The 20,187-nt window shown below is 40.9% G+C and overlaps 3 protein-coding genes across 11 annotated transcripts in view; 2 read left to right on the top strand and 1 right to left on the bottom strand.

Annotated features, from left to right (window-relative positions):
* LOC131140372 (ankyrin repeat and SOCS box protein 2-like) overlaps positions 1-9,196 on the top strand; it is a 21,097-nt gene extending 11,901 nt beyond the window's left edge. For all 4 annotated transcript variants that reach the window (XM_058090739.1, XM_058090738.1, XM_058090737.1 and 1 more), the window contains 7 exons: positions 306-475; positions 560-715; positions 2,619-2,864; positions 2,937-3,108; positions 4,675-5,248; positions 5,338-5,491; positions 7,451-9,196. In XM_058090739.1, the coding sequence (XP_057946722.1) occupies positions 306-475; positions 560-715; positions 2,619-2,864; positions 2,937-3,108; positions 4,675-5,248; positions 5,338-5,491; positions 7,451-7,581 (1,603 nt within the window). In that variant the 3' untranslated portion in view covers positions 7,582-9,196. The remainder of the gene's footprint in view (positions 1-305; positions 476-559; positions 716-2,618; positions 2,865-2,936; positions 3,109-4,674; positions 5,249-5,337; positions 5,492-7,450) is intronic.
* LOC131140375 (protein FAM181A-like) lies at positions 4,273-19,350 on the bottom strand. 6 transcript variants are annotated; one of them, XM_058090744.1, is made up of 6 exons: positions 18,777-19,308; positions 17,956-18,064; positions 17,433-17,536; positions 16,946-17,020; positions 10,034-10,207; positions 7,190-8,791 (listed from the first exon to the last, which is right to left on the bottom strand). In XM_058090744.1, exon 6 carries the CDS (start codon positions 8,716-8,718, stop codon positions 8,005-8,007), a length of 714 nt encoding a protein of 237 aa, XP_057946727.1. In that variant the 5' UTR covers positions 8,719-8,791; positions 10,034-10,207; positions 16,946-17,020; positions 17,433-17,536; positions 17,956-18,064; positions 18,777-19,308; the 3' UTR covers positions 7,190-8,004. The 6 variants fall into 6 exon arrangements, 5 of the variants coding, with proteins under 5 accessions (XP_057946727.1, XP_057946725.1, XP_057946728.1 ...); XM_058090742.1 differs by having other exon boundaries at positions 17,956-19,308; XM_058090745.1 differs by lacking the exon at positions 17,956-18,064.
* prima1 (proline rich membrane anchor 1) overlaps positions 19,017-20,187 on the top strand; it is a 57,565-nt gene continuing 56,394 nt past the window's right edge. The window contains exon 1 of the mRNA XM_058090749.1: positions 19,017-20,187. Within this exon, the coding sequence (XP_057946732.1) occupies positions 20,029-20,187 (159 nt within the window). The 5' untranslated portion in view covers positions 19,017-20,028.

Genomic DNA, 20,187 nt, shown 5'->3' with positions numbered 1-20,187 from the left:
GAAAATAAAAATATATTTAAAAATATTTCCGACAATAATATATTTATATGAACCAACAAAATTAATAAATTGTAATGAACTAATGTAAAAATAAAATAATATATTTTTAAATATTTCTGACAATAATATATTTATATTATATTTATATATACACAATGCAATGCGATATAAAATAAAAAAAGAAGCAGCTTTAATGATGAAGGATCATTTCGACAGGGGAGTGTACTCAATGTTTGTTCTTTTGCTCTTTTGTTCTGTTTCTTTCATGTAAATCATTTAAGTTGGTTCTTTTCCATTCTTTTCAGGGATGTCGACCCAGTGGTACTCGTCATCCGAGGAGGTGATGTGGAGGCTGTTAATGAGCTCGTTACATCTTCTCCTCAGAGGCTGATGAGGGAGAACACAGACGGCTGGATCCCCCTGCATCATGCTGCCTTCAGTGGGCAGCTTGAGTGCCTGAGGACCTTACTTAAAGGTATATCACACGTCAAGCACATTTCAGCTAATACTTTAGTACTTTTACTTCATAAACCGGTTTGTGTCATGTTTCCTGGTGTAGCGCATCCAGGTTCTGCAGACAAGCGTACTTTGCAGGAACAGACGGCTTTGCTGCTCGCGGTATCTGGTGAACATTTATCATGTGTGAAGTGTCTTCTGGAGTCTGGAGCTGATCCTGACATCAGCAGCAAGAATAAAGAAACCCCTTTGTACACAGGTAGAGTGGATCAATGACTTGTTTACATCGAGCAATGAGGATCCACTTTCTGTGCATTCTAGCATGAGAAAATAAGTTAATATGAGCTAGCTAACAATGGACGTCATTGGGAAATTCCTATTTTGATACAAAAAACTTATATTCACAATCCTTGTGTGATACAAGAAGACATATTTCTTTCCCCTTTCTGTGCATTCTAGCAAGAAACATTAATATGAGCTAGCTAACAATGGACGTCATTGGGAAATTCCTATTTTGACACAAAAAACTTCCATTCACAATCCTTGTGTGATACAAGAAGACATATTTTTCCCTTTTCTGTGCATTCTAGCATGAGAAAATAAGCTAATATGAGCTAGCTAACAATGGATGTCATTGTGAAATTCCTATTTTGATACAAAAAACTTCCATTCATAATCCTTGTGTGATACAAGAAGACATATTTCTTTCCCTTTTCTGTGCATTCTAGCACAAGAAAATAAGCTAATATGAGCTAGCTAACAATGGGCGTCATTGGGAAATTCCTATTTTGACACAAAAAACTTCCATTCACAATCCTTGTGTGATACATGAAGACGTATTTCTAGCATGAGAAAATAAGCTAATATGAGCTAGCTAACAACGGACGTCATTGGGAAATTCCTATTTTGATACAAAAAACTTCCATTCACAATCCTTGTGTGATACAAGAAGACATATTTCTTTCCCCTTTCTGTGCATTTTAGCATGAAAAAATGAGTTAATATGAGCTAGCTAACAATGGACGTCATTGGGAAATTTCTATTTTGACACAAAAAACTTCCATTCACAATGGAAGACATATTTCTTTACCCTTTCTGTGCATTCTAGCAAGAAAAAATAAGTTAATATGAGCTAGCTAACAACGGACGTCATTGTGAAATTCCCATTTTGACACAAAAAATTCCATTCACAATCCTTGTGTGATACATGAAGACATATTTTTTCCCCTTTCTGTGCATTCTAGCACGAGAAAATTAGTTAATATGAAAATAAGTTAATATGAGTTAGCTAACAATGGACGTCATTGTGAGATTCCTATTTTGACACAAAAAAACTTTTATTTACAATCCTTGTGTGATACAAGAAGACATATTTCTTTCCACTTTCTGTGCATTCTAGCACGAGAAAATAATATGAGCTAGCTAACAATGGACGTTATTGTGAAATTAACATTTTGACACAAAAAACTTCTATTCACAATCCTTGTGTGATACATGAAGACATATTTATTTCCCCTTTCTGTGCATTCTAGCACAAGAAAATAAGTTAGTACGAGCAAGCTAACAATGGACGTCATTGGGAAATTCCTATTTTGACACAAAAAACTTCTATTCACAATCCTTGTGTGATACATGAAGACATATTTATTTCCCCTTTCTGTGCATTCTAGCACAAGAAAATAAGTTAGTACGAGCTAGCTAACAATGGACGTCATTGGGAAATTCCTATTTTGACACAAAAAACTTCCATTCACAATCCTTGTGTGATACAAGAAGACATATTTCTTTCCACTTTCTGTGCATTCTAGCACGAGAAAATAAGCTAATATGAGCTAGCTAACAATGGACGTCATTGGGAAATTCCTATTTTGACACAAAAAACTTCCATTCACAATGGAAGACATATTTCTTTCCCCTTTCTGTGCATTCTAGCACAAGAAAATAAGTTAATATGAGCTAGCTAACAATGGACGTCATTGGGAAATTAACATTTTGACACAAAAAACTTAAAAAAAAATGCATTTACATAACTGACAAAGCTACAGTGATATTATTATTGTAGCCGCTAACATGAAAAACTATTTTTATATGGTGGACTAACACGACGCTTCGCTAACCGTCATTCACAGTGCCCATAATAATGTGCTACTGTGTGTGTGTAGCCTGCAGGTTGGACAACGTGGACATGGTGACCCTCCTTCTCTCCTTCGGGGCTACAGTAAACCAGCGCTGTGCTCAGGGTTGGACAGCCCTCCACGAGGCCGTGTCCACGAGCAACATCGCAATGTGTGACATCCTCATCGAAGCCGGCGCCACGGTCAACCCTTGTAACTCTTACAGCATCACGCCACTCATCGTAGCAGCTGAGCTAGGATGCTCAAAGGCGGTCAATTACCTCATCGGAAAAGGTAAACAATTTGTGGTATGCGTGGTATGTTTGTTCTTGGCGTGACTGTATAGTATGTACACTTTTTGTTCAGGCGCAGATGTAAACATGCAGACATGCGACGGCGTCACAGCACTGCATGAGGCTAGCAAAAATGGCCACAAGGACATCGTGGAAGTGTTGTTGTCCAAAAATGCAGACGCGAATAAGCACGCCGACTCGGGATTGCTGGCTCTGCATGTAGCAGCTCAACATGGACACAAAGAGTAGGTTCATTTCTTTGTTGTAGAGGTGGGATTGTGGATGAAAACAATTGGATATATATTATATATCATCATATGGAAAAGTTAGCAGGGACACAACAGTACCCCCCTCTTTCTATGTGTTTTTAATGTGTGATTGTAATTGGGAATATACTTTACAACTCAATTGAAATGTTAGGTATACACCAGCGGCAATAATATGATGACAAAAATATATTGATATTTATATAAACCAACAAAATGTATAAATTGATGAAATAATGTAAAAAGAAAATATAAAACTATTTTGAAATATTTCTGACAATAATAGATTTATATTTATATAAACAACAAAATTAATAAATTCAAAATGAAGTAATGTAAAAAGAAAATAAAAATATTTTTAATATTTCTGACAATAATATATTTATATTTATACAAACAAACAAAATTAATAAATTGATAATGAAATAATGTAAAAATAAATAAAATGTATTTTTAAATATTTCTGACAATAATAGATTTATATTTATATAAACCAACAAAATCAATAAATTTCTAATGAAATAATGTATAAATAAAATAAAATTATTTTTTTAATATTTCTGACAATAATATATTTATATTTATACAAACCAACAAAATCAATAAATTGATCATGAAATAATGTAAAAAGAAAATAAAAATATTTTAAAAAATATTTCTGACAATAATAGATTTATATTTATACAAACCAACAAAATCAATAAATTTCTAATGAAATAATGTAAAAATAAAATATATATATTTTTTATATTTCTGACAATATGTTTATATTTATACAAACCAACAAAATTAATAAATTGATAATGAAATAATGTAAAAATAAAATAAAATATATTTTAAAATATTTCTGACAATAATATATTTATATTTATACAAACCAACAAAATCAATACATTGATAATGAAATAATGTAAAAATAAAATAAAATATATTTTTAAATATTTCTGACAATAATATATTTATATTTATACAAACCAACAAAATCAATAAATTTATAATGAAATAACGTAAAAATAAAATATATTTTTAAATATTTCTGACAATAATATATTTGTATTTATACAAACCAACAAAATTAATAAATTGATCATGAAATAATGTAAAAATAAAATAAAATATAGTTTTTAATATTTCTGACAATAATATATTTACAAAACTAATTTTAAAAAAATAAATTAAAACTGTAAACATGAGAACATACAGCTGATAGTATAACGCTTTTACAGATAAAATTAGACAAATAATTCAAGGAAAATGATAAGTATAAAATAGTGTGTGTGTTAAATATATGTTCTGGTCCCCCGGACAATTTAGTTAACTCAATGCGGCCCACAAGTCAAAATATTTGCCCACCCCTGGTTTAGAGTCTCATTTTTATTTTGGTATGTTCCATATTCATATAGAACACAATATGTTGTGTACCTTGAAAGGTCAGTCAGTATTGTCTAAATGTGCTGGGATTGAATGACTTTAGAAGGAATCAAACCAGCGGACGGCAACAGTCAACACCGCCAACTGACCCAACACTGTTCCTTTGTTTTTCAGCATCGTGTCTCTGCTTGTCCCCGTGACCAGCCGCACCCGGATTCGCCACAGTTGGATCAGTCCTCTGCACCTGGCAGCGGAGCACAACCAACCCCGAGCAGCAGCTGCGCTCCTCAAGGCGGGCGCGGATGTCAACGCCACGCTGGGCCCCTCTCGCGCCACGCTCTACCCTGACGGACGCGTGACAGCGCTCTACTTCGCGGTCGCTAACAGCTCCGCGGAAACCGTAGAGCTGCTCTTAAACGCGGGCGCCAGACTGGACTTGGACCCTATCAGTCCTCTGCTGCAAGCCGTGCACGACGGCAGTATGGAGACCGTGACGCTTTTGCTACAGAGAGGCGCTGACGTCAACGTCAGGATGCCATCTTGGGCGACAACGTTCCCCGCGGTTGTTGCGCTATGCATGGATAATCTGCCTCTACTCAAGTGCCTTCTGGATAACGGATGCGATGCGGTGTCCTGCTTCACGTGCACATACGGTCCGGGTTCTCATCCGGAACAATCTCATATGAGAACTATCGGTAGTTCTCTTCACTTACGCTGCACCGACGCACCACAACAAACCACCACACAGGTGCCAAAAAGAAGCAACATAATTTGGAACATGCGTTCAGTGTATGAAACTTCTCATTTTTATTTATCTCGTTCCTCTTTTTTTTTTAGTTTTGTGAATGGATTGCAACATCGCTTATGAGAAAATTCGCCGGACCGATCGTAGACTTGCTGCTGGAGTACGTCGCTCATGTTGGATTGTGCAGCAAACTCACGCAACTGCTGGACAGCCACCATGAATGGAGAGATGTAAACAGGAAGTCAGGTAAGACGAACAATAAGCCCGTTTCTCCTACAGTTGGTACGTTCCGATTCATAACAACACGTTCATTGTTATGGAACCGCACTACATCGTACTGATCAGATATTGATATTGGTTATATCACCTTGTACTTCGGTACGAGGTGCATTATTATAAAAAAAACCTTAAACTGTATTATGGAAAGCAGGAAGTGAACAAATGTAACAGTTACTGATTGTAAAAGTACCAGATGGAGGGGTAGGATTTAATAAGCTTTGCTTCTTCCTACTCCTTTTGGACATGTGGAACTGTGAACTGATTATGTGATGCATTCAAATGTAATCTGATGCATGTTCAAATGAAATTAAACCATTAAAAAAAAGAAAATATTTAAAAAATTACAAAAAAAATTACAAAAATACAATTAAATAAAATTAAATTATATTAGGAAAACAGGAAGTGAACAAATGTAACAGTTACTGATTGTAAAAGTACCAGATGGAGGGGTAGGATTTAATAAGCTTTGCTTCTTCCTACTCCTTTTGGACATGTGGAACTGTGAACTGATTATGTGATGCATTCAATTGTAATCTGATGCATGTTCAAATGGAAAAAAAAACATTATTTTTTTTTTATAAAGATGTAAAACAAAAATAGCGGTAGAAAATGAATGAATGAATGAAAATATTTTTTAAATTAAATTAAAAAAATAAAATAAAAAAAAACTAAATTATATTAGGAAAGCAGGAAGTGAACAAATGTAACATTTACTGATTGTAAAAGTACCAGATGGAGGGGTAGGATTTAATAAGCTTTGCTTCTTCCTACTCCTGATACCGAAATTGACCAATATCAGATTTGTATGCTGATATCGGGCCGATTAATGTTCATACCGATAATTATCGGACATCCCTATTAATAATACATTACTGCCTAGTTGGGGTTTGACATTTCCTCCTTCACATATTTGCTGATTTTTTTTTCTTTCTGTACTATAAATTGTTAATAGGGCGGCACGGCGGCGGAGTGGTTAGTGCGCAGGCCTCACAGCTAGGAGACCTGAGTTCAATTCCACCCTCATCCATCTCTGTGTGGAGTTTGCATGTTCTCCGCGTGCATGTGTGGGTTTTCTCCGGGTACTCCGGTTTCCTCCCACATTCCAAAAAAAAAACATGCTAGGTTAATTAGCGACTCCAAATTGTCCATAGGTATGAATGTGAGTGTGAATGGTTGTTTGTCTATATGTGCCCTGTGATTGGCTGGCCACCAGTCCAGGGTGTACCCCGCCTCTCGCCCCAAGAGAAATGGAATAGGCTCCAGCATACCCGAAACCTTAGTGAGGATAAGCGTTAGAAAATGAATGAATGAATAATAAGGGATGAAACAGGCTGTACGGCGGTCGAGTGGTTAGTGCGCAGGACTCACAGCTAGGAGACCTGAGTTCAATTCCACCCTCATCCATCTCTGTGTGGAGTTTGCATGTTCTCCGCGTGCATGCGTGGGTTTTCTCCGGGTACTCCGGTTTCCTCCCACATTCCCCCCAAAAAAACATGCTAGGTTAATTAGCGACTCCAAATTGTCCATAGGTATGAATGTGAGTGTGAATGGTTGTTTGTCTATATGTGCCCTGTGATTGGCTGGCCACCAGTCCAGAGTGTATCCCACTTCTTGCCTGAAGAGAGCTGGGATAAGCTCCGTGAGGATAAGCGGTAGAAAATGAATGAATGAATGAGCACTGGGGCTAAGTGGTGCAGTGACCTTCATGATCCAGCAGATGGAGCTGTTACTTAAGTGTACTTAAGTGTGAAATATGAGGAATTATTAACCTTGGTGGAGGTTTGCTTTGTACAGAATGTAATTATCTTTACAAGGGTTTCATACGTGATACAGGTTTTGTGTTAATAAAGTGGTTGCTGGGTAAATTTCTTTCCACTTTGTTCATATTTCTGCATGTTTTTTTTTTATTTTTATGTCTCTCCTTAGTGTCACCTCGTTCACTGCGGCACCTTTGCAGATTAAGTATTCGCACCCAAGTGGGCCCACGTAGACTGAGATCCCTCACAAGCTTACCTCTACCAGGAAGACTGATAAGATACCTCACCGGGATGGACTGATAAGATGACCTCCATGAAGTACATTTTATATTTGTCTGTGTCCTATTTTTAATCATGTCTAATATATCTGTAAAGCATTCTATCTATTTATAAACTCTTATGATGTGACTTTCTCTTTTGTTTTGTTTTTTTCAACTTTCATTTCATAGGAAAAACCTCGATAAAAATTAACTTAAACCCACGGGACTTCTTGTGGGAATCGTTTATTTAAGAAATGAAAGCATGTGTATCAAACATTACTGCGACAAAGAGGAGCCTAAAAGTAGAAACCTGTCAACTTACTGTGCGGGATCAGAGAAACAAGAACATGAAGAAGTGCATTTTAGTCCTCTAGAAGTGAGCCAAAAATAGTATTCCATTAAGTGCTTGAGGAAGTGTCTCATTATTGATTGCTGAGATGACAAGAATTAGTCGTATTTGTGTTTAAATGAAGCCAAAGACGCTGAAGATCGGCGACGGGATAGCGGGCTTGGTGGGTATGGGTTTGACGACAACGTGCGTATGAATCTTCTGCTCCGGTCTCTCAGGTTCCGTTTTACACCACAGTCCTATAGCGGGATGCGGCACCATGATGTGACCCTGGATGACCTGCTGGTGGTGGTGGTGATGGTGGTGGTGGTGGACTTGGAAAGGGCAGCAAGCACACACGTTGAACCCGCGATGAGAGATACGTTCCAGTTTCAGAGCCTCTTTGGAGATCTTTGCGTCCTCATCATGACCTTTTCTGAGATCTCTGGTGTCTGTGGATGCTGGGTGATTCATTCTAAGTCCGGACTGGGAGTGATCCCGCTTGGTTATTTTGGGTTCTTCCCAGAAAGAGGCCGGAAGTTGGCGTTTCCTCATTGGGACCTGCTCCACAGAACCGCACACATTGTCTGCACTCGCACCCGCGTCCTTTTCTGGAACTTGTAAACCGGCGGCGCTCGTGGGTTTGGCGCACTGCGCAGATCGGAGCGGGTGACATCTCGGCACACGGGAGTATTTCTGAGAGAAGCGCTTGAGCTGTTTCTGTAGGTACTTCCTGTGGTCCACCGAGCGTCTGCACGGAGCCGACTTATCCAAAGCCGCCTTGATGTCGCTCGATGCGAGGTTCACAAAATTGAGCAACGTTCTCACTTCGTTGTCTGCATTTGCCATTTTTATCCGATACTTCTGTTTCCGCGATGAATCGTCAATCCATGTTTTAAAAATTGTAGTCCATCATCAAAACCTGCAGGTAGGGAAAGTGAAATTATTATTTATTTGACTTGCAGCTTGACAAAAATAAAGAAAAAAAAGTTGACTTCTGTTATGGCAAATGAATTGATTTTTAGGCTTTGGTGACAGTAACCGAAATCTAGAAGTCTGAGCAGAAAATGCTCCAGAAAATCAGGTTTTCAGGGAGTAAAGGGGGGCCCAGATGTACTATACCAGGGGTCTCAAACACGCGGCCAAATGTGGCCCGCAGGACACTAGTTTGAGGCCCCCGCCTTGATATGAAAGTTTAATGTTAGTGCGGCCCGCGCAAGTTTGATATGGATGCTGTATGGTATCATGTACCCAGAAAAAATTATTACGTTTGATTAATGTTCATGTTAAAGGTTAAATAACTCTTAATAGTTATCCTCCCTATACGTGTGGAAGTGGTAAGTTTTTGGCTATTTAAGTTTAAAGGAAATAACTTGAAGGCTACCGTTTAAGTCGCTAGCGCTCTAGTTTGCGAGTTAGCATGTGTCTCAAGACCCTGCAGTTGCGCAATATGTTGTAAATAAAAAGAGTATAAATGTGACTATAGTCGTGTTTTGTCATGTCTACAGGGCTCTAATAATGCTTTGTTCATTTTAATCTGAAAAAAATAATTTGTCTACCCACCAACTATATGTGGTTTCTTAAGTTTTTATTATTTGCCGTTTTATTATTATTATTATATTTATTTATTTATTACTGATTGATTTTCTTTATTCTTGATTTGTTTATTTATTTTTCATCTTATTTTGTGTAGAAAAATTAAAATTAAAATATTTGAGAACAGTGGAATGTTTTATCAGAGCTTTTCTTGTAGAAAATCGGCAAAGTTTATTAATTTTTCTGTTTTTAATAAATGCGTTTTTTTTTTGGAAAACCTGATGCGGCCCAGCCTCGCCCAGACCCTAGCTCCAGTGGCCCCCAGGTAAATTGAGTTTGAGACCCCTGTACTATACTATCACATGAGGTTCACTGTGTCACCATTGGGGAAACCCTCTAATATTCTATTAACATAACGATATAATTCCTGCAAAAACGCTACAGAAAATCAGATTTTCGGGGACTAAAGGGGGGGGGGCAAGATGTACTATACTATCACATGAGGCTCACTGCGTCACCGTTGGGAAAACCCTCTAATATTATATTAACATAACTATATAATTCCCAAAAAAATGAATCCTAATGACTGATTATGTATATATTAGCTATACGACAAAATGCGACTCACCGGTGGTGTTGGGGTGCTCCTCTGTAGCGGTCTCCAGCCTGCATTTGGGGGTACTTGAGCAAGCTGAATGAATATAAACTCCTTGTAGTTGTGGCGCTTCCCTTGAACCAATCAGCGACCTCAGGCCCCTCACAATGGACCCCAATCAGCCTGCGAGCGCCCTGCTATCGAATTCTTCCCCATTGCAAATTGTTGTCATGGAGATGTGAAGAGGAAAAAACGGCATTTACTTGATGCCTTTTTTTTTTTTAATCATTCAGAGTATTTGTTATAGATTTGTAAAAAAAAAAAAAAAAAAAACACAGTGCGGACTACCAGGTATGGGTATTACACTAAATATGTATGCTTTTAAATAAAGTTACGTTTACTTCTCAGAGAGTGATGTTAGCTATAGCAAGATGAGAAGAAGGGATAAGAAGGGGGGGGGGTGTGATCTAAAGAGTGCATAACCATGGAAAGGGGGCTTGAACGCTGAAGAATCTTGTCTTTCTGTTTGCCCCCTCAATCGAGCCGCACAAAGGCTGAATTACTCATTCAAACCCGGCGGGACAAAGGCAAAAAGGAGCCTGGATAGCACTCCTGCATTTGTAGTCAAACATTTAGAGACTTAAATCGAGTCGTCATGAAGGAGAAAGAGTAAGGGGACAAAGCCCATAGAATTGCCATCAGCAAACATTTTCCTGTGTCATATTATGGAGTCTCCATGGCTCCCTCTGGCCCGGCGGACAATAGCACAAGTTTGCACACTCGAATACTGTCACCCTGCCAACGGCAACAACAAGGCCCAACACAGGACAAGAGGAGAAAAGCATTGGACTCTGCGGGGAAGGTGGCAATAGAGGAGGAAAGAGCTACTTGTGAAATGCTAATTGGGCTTCATCCCCCTCATTGAAGTGTGTGGGGGGGGGTAGGGGGGCTGAGGAGGGAAGGTTTGTGTGTATGCGTGGAGCACCTCAGGGTTGTATTGTTCTTCTAGTGGACACTCAATTTTGCGTCATGGGATAAATGTCTTGCGACGCACCTCTTGAGCGATCGGTGAATCAATCGGGGGAGTTTGGAGAGAACACCCCCAAAAACGTGGTAGGCTGACTTTGGGGTGTGGACACCTTCGTATTTTAAGTCAAAGATCCTCTATATGACAGGGAGTCCTGATATGTTTAAGGATATACTGCTGAAGGTATTTGCCATATGCCAATCACGAGGCACATATAGACAAACAACCATTCACACTCACATTCATACCTATGGACAATTTGGAGTTGCTAATTAACCTAGCATGTTTTTGGAATGTGGGAGGAAACCGGAGTACCCGGAGAGAAACCCACATGCACGGGGAGAACATGCAAACTCCACACAGAGATGGCCAAGGGTGGAATTGAACCCTGGTCTCCTAGCTGTGAGGTCTGAAGGTCTGAGGCTAACCACTCGACCGCCGTGCAGCCCGGCTAACTAACATTCATTCATTCATTCATTTTCTACCGCTTTTTCCTCACGGGGGTGCTGGAGCCTATCCCAGCTGTCTTCGGGTGAGAGGCGGGGTACACCCTTGGACTGGTCACCAGCCAATCACAGGGCACATATAGACAAACAACCATTCACACTCACATTCATACCTATGGACAATTTGTAGTCGCTAATTAACCTAGCATGTTTTTTTTTGGAATGTGGGAGGAAACCGGAGTACCCGGACAGGAAGAACATGCAAACTCCACACAGAGATGGCCGAGGGTGGAATTGAACCCTGGTCTCCTAGCTATGAGGTCTGAAGGTTTGAGGCTAACCACTCGACTGCCGTGCAGCCCGGCTAACTAACATTGATTCATTTTCTACCGCTTTTTCCTCACGAGGGTCACAGGGAGTGCTGGAGCCTATCCTAGCTGTCTTCGGGCGAGAGGCGGGGTACACCCTTGGACTGGTCACCAGCCAATCACAGGGCACATATAGACAAACAACCATTCACACTCACATTCATACCTATGGACAATTTGGAGTCGCTAATTAACCTAGCATGTTTTTTTTTGGAATATGGGAGGAAACCGGAGTACCCGGAGAAAGAAAACCCACACAGAGATGGCCGAGTTGAACTGAATTGAACCCCTGGTCTCCTTAGCTGTGAGGTCTGTGCGCTAACCAAGACAGCTGGGATAGGCTCCAGCACCCCCTGCAAGGAAACAGATTCCCTGCACTGCAAAAACTATGGTCACAGATTCTTGTGCTTGTGTTTTTAAGCCAAGAATCTGCCAAGTTTTAAAGTGATATCACTTGGGATATCATACATGGATATCATACATGGATATCATACATGGATATCATACATGATGACCCAGCAACTCCCAAAAGGAGAAGCCAATACTTGACTTGACACCATGATTGATTGCTCCTCTCTGCAAGTGTTTGGTACGAAGTGGAGTCAGTCCTCCAGGTCTATACATGTCCTCTGACTGGTCTATTTCTTTTTAGGCCACACAACCTTCTTTATGTGAGTTGAGGCAATGGGACGCCATTGTTCTTCTCTCGCTTCTTCTTCAGCTTCTGTGAAAGGGTCCGATGAACAATAGGACCCCCCCCCCCTTCCTTGTCCTTCCCTCTCTCTCTCTCTCCACGGGCCCGTCACCGGACTCTTAAGCTTTTGAAGTGACAAGAATGAGAGGAGAGGAAGTGGAATGGCGTCTATAAATCTAAGTGGATATGTGCGACGAGGACAGGTGGTTTTAAGTTTAACTACTAGATCTCGTTGAAAAGGCGATGGATATATTTCTTCAATGAACCGCAGCTTCCTAATGTTGGTAGCACTCATGTAGTCGCAGACTTTTGGTGTAATTGTATCTGAAAATATACTGCTACAGTAAACCTCGGATATATCGGACTCGGATATATCGGAAATTCGCTCACAACGGACAGATAAAAAAGAACCGATTTTTCTGTAATGCATTTCCAATAAAAATTCATTGCATATATCGGATTTTTTATAACGGATTTTGCCTATTTCGGACAAAATCTCCAGTCCCGTTCCAATGCATTTCCATTAAATTTCCCTCGCATATATCGGATGGCCGCATCGTGGCGCTCCGATTCGCCGAATCGTGACAGGCCGCTATACGACGTCATTTGCAGCGTTTGCAGCGTTGCCTGCGCGTCCAGGTACATTGGAAACATAGTCAAGGAAGTGCCTTTTTATAACGGATAAAATCCGATTTACGCATATAAATCCGATATATGCGTAAAACGGACATTTTCCGGTATACGCTTATTTATTATTTATTTCGCTTATATCGGACAAAACCAGTGGGAACAATTGAATCCGATATATCCGAGGTTTACTGTATTAAAATACATTTCGATTAAGTTGCTAAAATATATATTGCGGTAAAGGTCAGATGCTGTTTAGGATTAAGACCATCTCTGCTTATCTTCCGGCATCCATTGATGTGAGACGCTTTTCTTAGTCACTGCATCTTCTTTGCCTAAAAATACACTTTATTGATTCCCCTGGGAGCAAATCATGTGTTTTGCAGCACAAGAAGTAAGTAGCCCAGATAGCGGTAAAAACAGAGAAAAGGGAAATTGGTAAAACATTACATGATATGAGCTTCTTTGGGGACATTAAGGCTAGGGACTGATAAGGAGAACAGCTTTATCTTTTGGGAAAATTCCATCAAATTAGACATATTAGAGATAGGATGACTGGGAAACAATTATATTAAACAAGAGCACATATTTTCAGTTTGAAACATTTTTGTACTTTTTTGTATTTCACTTAAGTTTTGGGGCTGCATGGCGGACGAGTGGTTAGCGTGCAGACTTCACAGCTAGGAGACCCGAGTTCAATCCCACCCTCGGCCATCTCTGCGTGGGTTTTCTCCCGGTACTCCGGTTTCCTCCCACATTCCAAAAAAAAAAAACATGCTAGGTTAATTAGCGACTCCAAATTGTCCATAGGTATGAATGTGAGTGTGAATGGTTGTTTTTCTATATGTGCCCTGTGATTGGCTGGCCCCAAGACAGCTGGGATAGGCTCCAGCCCCCCCCGCGACCCTCATGTGGAAAAGCTGTAGAAAATGAATGAATGAATGTTAGTTAGCCGGGCTGCACGGTGGTCGAGTGGTTAGACCTCACAGCTAGGAGACCAGGGTTCACTTCCACCCTCGGCCAACTCTGTGTGGAGTTTGCATGTTCTCCCCGTGCATGAGTGGGTTTTCTCCGGGCACTCCGGTTTCCACCCACATGCCAAAAAAAAACATGCTAGGTTAATTAGCGACTCCAAATTGTCCATAGGTATGAATGTGAGTGTGAATGGTTGTTTGTCTATATGTGCCCTGTGATTGGCTGCAGACCAGTCCAGGGTGTTAATCCACCTCTTGCCCAAAGCTGGGACAGCTGGGATAGGCTCCAGCACCCCCGCGACCCTCGTGAGGAAAAAGCGGTAGAAAATGAATGAATTAATGAATGTTAGTTAGCCGGGCTGCACGGTGGTCGAGTGGTTAGCCTCAGACCTTCAGACCTCACAGCTAGGAGACCAGGGTTCAATCCCACCCTCGGCCATGTCTGTGTGGAGTTTGCATGTTCCCCCTGTGCATGCGTGGGTTTTTTTTCCGGGTACTCCGGTTTCCTCCCACATTCCAAAAACATGCTAGGTTAATTAGCGACTCCAAATTGTCCATAGGTATGAATGTGAGTGTGAATGGTTGTTTGTCTATATGTGCCCTGTGATTGGCTGGCCACCAGTCCAGGGTGTACCCCGCCTGTCGCCCGAAGACAGCTGGGATAACTGTAAGGTAGGCATCAAACCCAATTCTGCAGGATTTAGGAGTCATGTGCCCTTTGTGACACTAGATGGCACTCTTCTTCCACTCTCACCTCTAAGAACCACCCCTTATTTTGCTCTTTAACACTGACATTTATTGATTGGCTGAGTTTCAAATGATCTTTTTGGCATAGGTGCGTGCAAGACGATGGGAGGTCGAACCTGCAACAGTGCATACCAAAGCAATTTAATAAGGCGGGTTTCCTCATGTGACTTTTAAAAAGGCCAGTGATGTATATGCTGAGGCTGCTTGTTAGATTAGAGGGGAGGAAGGAACAGGAAGGATGGAGTGCTTTTCTTCTTGTCAGATAATCGATATTAGGACAGACTGAAGGAGAGGATGGACGAGTGGAACCGCTGGGTCGACGGTTTGCACATATCCAATTCTGTACTTCAGAAAGTCTGGTAACAGATTGCTCGTGTGTACGGGTTTAATATGTAAACTTATCAGACTTGCATCTTTATTGCTTAACAAAGCAAGTCGCAGAGCCGGCCTCCTTTTATTGATGCCACAAGCAATAGCCGCAAATGAACCCGTGCAATCTGTTCACTGTTTTCTTAACGTTTACTGCACTTCCCCATTGAGAGGAGCCTGCACCTTGCAATTATCTACTTGCTTTATTAAAAGTGACATAAGTAGGGAATAATCCAACCTCAATTTCTTTAAAGCTGGCTCCTTTTTTTTGGGCAGGTCAGGTTCAGAACCTCAAGATATTTTAAGATTAAGTAGGAATAGATGGAGAAAATGCAGCAAAAAGAACATCTTTACTGTTCAAACACAGTGGCGGGGGTTGGGGGGGTATGCTGGAGCCTATCCCAGCTGAGGCGGGGTACACCCTGGACTAGTTGGGCACACAGGGCACATATAGACAAACAACCATTCACACTCACATTCATACCTATGGACAATTTGGAGTCGTTAATTAACCTAGCATGTTTTTGGAATGTGGGAGGAAACCGGAATACCTGGAGAAAACCCACGTATGCACGGGGAGAACATGCAAACTTCACACAGAGATGGCCGAGGGTGGAATTGAACCCTGGTCTCCTAGCTGTGAGGTCTGAAGGTCTGAGGCTAACCACTCGGTCGCCGTGCAGCCCAGCTAACTAACATTCATTCATTTTCTACCGCTTTTTCCTCACGAGGGTCGCGGCGGGTGCTGGAGCCTATCCCAGCTGTCTTCGGGCGAGAGGCGGGGTACACCCTGGACTGGTCGCCGGCCAATCACAGGGCACATATAGACAAACAACCATTCACACTCACATTCATACCTATGGACAATTTGGAGTCGCTAATTAACCTAGCATGTTTTTGGAATGTGGGAGGAAACCGGAATACCCAGAGAAAACCCACGTGTGCACGGGGAGAACATACAAACTCCACACAGAGATGGCCGAGGGTGTAATTGAACCCTGGTCTCCTAGCTGTGAGGTCTGAAGGTCTGAGGCTAACCACTTGACCGCCGTGCAGCCCAGCTAACTAACATTCATTCATTCATTCATTTTCTACCGCTTTTTCCTCACGAGGGTCGCGGAAGTGCTGGAGCCTATCCTAGCTGTCTTTGGGTGAGAGGCGGCGCACACCCTGGACTGGTGGCCAGCCAATCACAGGGCACATATAGACAAACAACCATTCACACTCACATTCATACCTATGGACCTATTACTACCTATGGACTATGGACCCATACCTATTTGGAGTCGCTAATTAACCTAGCATGTTTTTGGAATGTGGGAGGAAACCGGAGTACCCGGAGAAAAGCCACGCATGCACGGGGAGAACATGCAAACTCCACACAGAGATGGCAGAGGGTGGAATTGAACCCTGGTCAATTGAACCACAACAGCCCACTGCTGTTCTTCTGTATGAATGTTAAAAGTACATTCCAAAGGGACCTGTTATATTTTTCCACTTTTATGACCTATAAATCTTGTTAGAATGTTCTATTCTCCTGTTAAATCATGCCGAAAGTTTGCGCATTTTGAAGCAATCCCTGAAAGACGTTTGGGAACTCTCGGATTAAGAGAGTTTTTTCTTACAATGGCTCTCTGTGACATCACAGTGAGCTTTGTGACAAGTCACAGGCTGGATGGAGCCGGTCACTTACTTATATGGGCGTGCCTGGGTTCAAGCTGTTAGCTGTACAGGCTGAGTGGGACCAATCACAGTAGAGCGGGCGTGCCTGGAAATCCAAGGAAATACAACTGGAATAGTTGCAGATTCTGGAAGATCTAGAAAGCTTTCTACGCGGGTTACCCTGCTCTATAGGAGTCCAAAACTCAATACAAAGGGATGGAAATTAGCATAATATGTCCCCTTTAACAATTAAATTCAATATACTGTGCAATAAAAAGCAACGGACTGAAGAAACAAATGTAGCAAGGGGGAACACAGCAGCTCTTGTGTTCTAGTGACAGCGCTACAATAGCTCCAGCACCAAGGTTTGATTCTCACTGCCAGTTAACTGTGAATGTCACGTACACTACATGGCTGTGGGCTGTGGGATCATTTCATAACTGCGCCTTGGGAAGACCACCGGCCTGATTATGCAATAAGCCCCGATGAATCCAAGGATGGAAAAAGTATTGGGATACCTCATATTGACAGGAAGAAGTGCCTCACTTCAGTGTACCGTGCAGCGAAATGAGGTTCCCAGCTCTGTTAGATGCCCTCAAATAAACCGTCTTCTGTGAGGATACTGGTGTTCCAGGAGCCAAAAAAGTAAAAAAAAAAAAAAAAAGGTATTATTGCATTAGTTTAATTAGTTGGGGTGTCACAAGATCTTGCAAGATTTCTTGTTCAGAAAAAAACTATGCAGTGAGCACAATAATAAATTAATTAATTAATCACACAATAAAGGAAAATTAACTCAATATAGTGCTAGTGCACGTAATGGGATACACATATACTGCCTATTAAAACATAATTTATGGTTTAATATACACGCTGTGACCATGTAGTGACAGGTACATTGATGACATGTCGTTTTCGTTTTTCAGCCATTCTAAACAGCTAGCTTCCATGCTATACACGTTGATTTCTCATAACAACGTTTTCCAACGTCAGAAATAAAAACAATAAACATAAAAACTTAGCATCTCGAATACGTTTTCTTACCTTTTGGTGGTGTCCGAGGCGTTGTGAGCTCGACGCCGTTATGCTAGGGCGAGTCTGTGGTGAAGCTAGTTGCTAGTTGGCTAGTAGCTAGCTAGCAGGTGTGTTCTGGCTAAGTGTCAATACGTCAGTAATGTAACAATACAATAATACTACTCTTTTGATACTTTTTCAGACAACTTTTTTTGGTTTTATATCTTTAAAAAAACATAGAAACGTGTTCATGTCTCGCATGAAAATGTAAATCCCCCAAAAGTGCACTTTCCCTTTAAATAAGTTCTACTCGTACAAGTTAAACCGTGATGTTCTTGAATGCAGCTTCTTCGTCAGAAACCCATAACCCATACCATGTCAATCAGTTCCACACCAAATGTAATTATTAAATTATTAAATTAGAAGCACAGAATTGTCCAAAATGTCAGAGTTAGTCACCTAATCCTCAAGACTTTTGTCCACATACTTCGACCCATGCAACAGCATATCCTCGTCTTCTGTCCGAAAATAAGCTGCTATGTTTGTAGGTTTTTCATATTTTTTCATTATACTTTTCTTAAAAGTAATGTCAAAATCTCAGAAGGATTAAGGAAAATTGCATTTTAGGGGGAATTTTGCCATCATGAAGTTTTTCTTTTCTGTGCTTTTCAAAGATAAAAACAGTTCAAAAGCGACACCTCGCTAGTAGCACGTAATGGGATACACATATACTGGTTTCTCAACAGTTAGCTTCCATGCTATACACGTTGATTTCACATAACTACGTTTTCCAAAGTCAGAAATAAAAACAATAAACATAAAAACACAGCATCTCGAATACGTGTTCTTACCTTTTGGTGGTGTCTGAGGCGTTGTGAGCTCGACGCCGTTATGCTAGGGCGAGTCTGTGGTGAAGCTAGTTGCTAGCCGGCTAGTAGCTAGCTAGCTAGTGTGTAATGTAACAATATAATAATACTAATAATGACGCTTTTTGGATACTTTTAAGACAACTTTTTTCCGTTTTTGTATCTTTAAAAAACATAGAAACGTGTTCATGTCTCACATGAAAATGAAAATCCCCCAAAGTGCACTTTCCCTTTAAATAAGTTCTACTCGTACAAGTTGAACAGTGACAAATATAAACGTGATGTTCTTGAACGCAGCTTCTTCGTCAGAAACAAACAACCCATACCATATCAACATTTAATAATTACCAAATGTAATTATTAAATTATTAAATTAGAAGCTCAAAATGTCCGAGTTAGTCACCTAACGCGACCTAAGTCCTGTCCAAAGACTTTTGTCCACATGCTTTTCGAACCCATGCAACAGCATTATCCTCCGCCTTCTGTCCGAAAATAAGCTGCGGGGGCTTTTGAAAAATAAATCTCTTATAAATATCTTATAAGTGTCTTTCAGCTGAATGCCAGGTTACATCAGTGCTGTTTATCCCAGCATGCTTTGGGACATTGGAGTGTTGTAAGCAGCATCAGCATCAGGCTCTCTCTCTCTCTCTCTCTCTACTTGACTTTAATTGGCTTTCGTCATCCTTATGGACTGGAAAAAAAAACAAACAAGATAACAAGCTCCCTCTTGATTGGTTGGTGACTTTTGGTGGAGGGCATCTCACACCAGGATTGAGATGATGTCTTTTAAAGGAGGACGAAGAAGAAGATCTGCCCCTGTACGCGCTTGATAAGTTCTAGGAGGAATCCTGCAGCATCTCCCTCTCTTTTTCCTCTCCCTCTCTCCCTCGCTCTATCCGCTCTCTTCAACTTCCATGGCTTGAGTGGCCCATTTGCAGTCCTGCAAAGGCAGCCGAAGAGGGATCATGTAAGGCATTAAAAAAAACACGATCCGAAAAGAAAGAAGAAGAAGAAAAAAAAGAGAGAGAGAGCAACTTTAGAGATGTGGCTTTATTTTGGGAATTGGCCCGCTCATCCCACCGGCTCGCCTTGTCGTCCTATGCGATCGACAACGATACAAGAAGGAATGCTTATTGTGGCGTAAACTATTCCATCCGCCCGCCGAATTGTGGAATTGGAGCCCCCAGCGGTGGAGGAAGCTTGTGTGTCTCCCCCGGAAAGCCTTTTTGACGCCTGTATGAATGCTACATCCATTTGTCGGACACGCAGCCAGCTTGGATCACCGAGAAGAGCGCGAATGGGAATGCTGCTCCAAGATCTGATGCCATTCACTTTAAGTTGGTGGCCTTTTCTCTTCGCTCATTGCCTTCTCTCGCTCTTTTTACTCTCATGCCAG

This window comes from Doryrhamphus excisus, chromosome 13 (genome assembly GCF_030265055.1).
Source record: "Doryrhamphus excisus isolate RoL2022-K1 chromosome 13, RoL_Dexc_1.0, whole genome shotgun sequence".
Classification (NCBI taxonomy): domain Eukaryota; kingdom Metazoa; phylum Chordata; class Actinopteri; order Syngnathiformes; family Syngnathidae; genus Doryrhamphus; species Doryrhamphus excisus.
The sequence above is the reverse complement of the archived record's forward strand: the minus strand, read 5'-3'. Positions and strand labels throughout refer to the sequence as shown.

Bases quoted from the DNA above. Each gene is read 5' to 3' on its own strand.
- LOC131140375 (XM_058090742.1), bottom strand. From the start codon at position 8,718: ATGGCAAATGCAGACAACGAAGTGAGAACGTTGCTCAATTTTGTGAAC.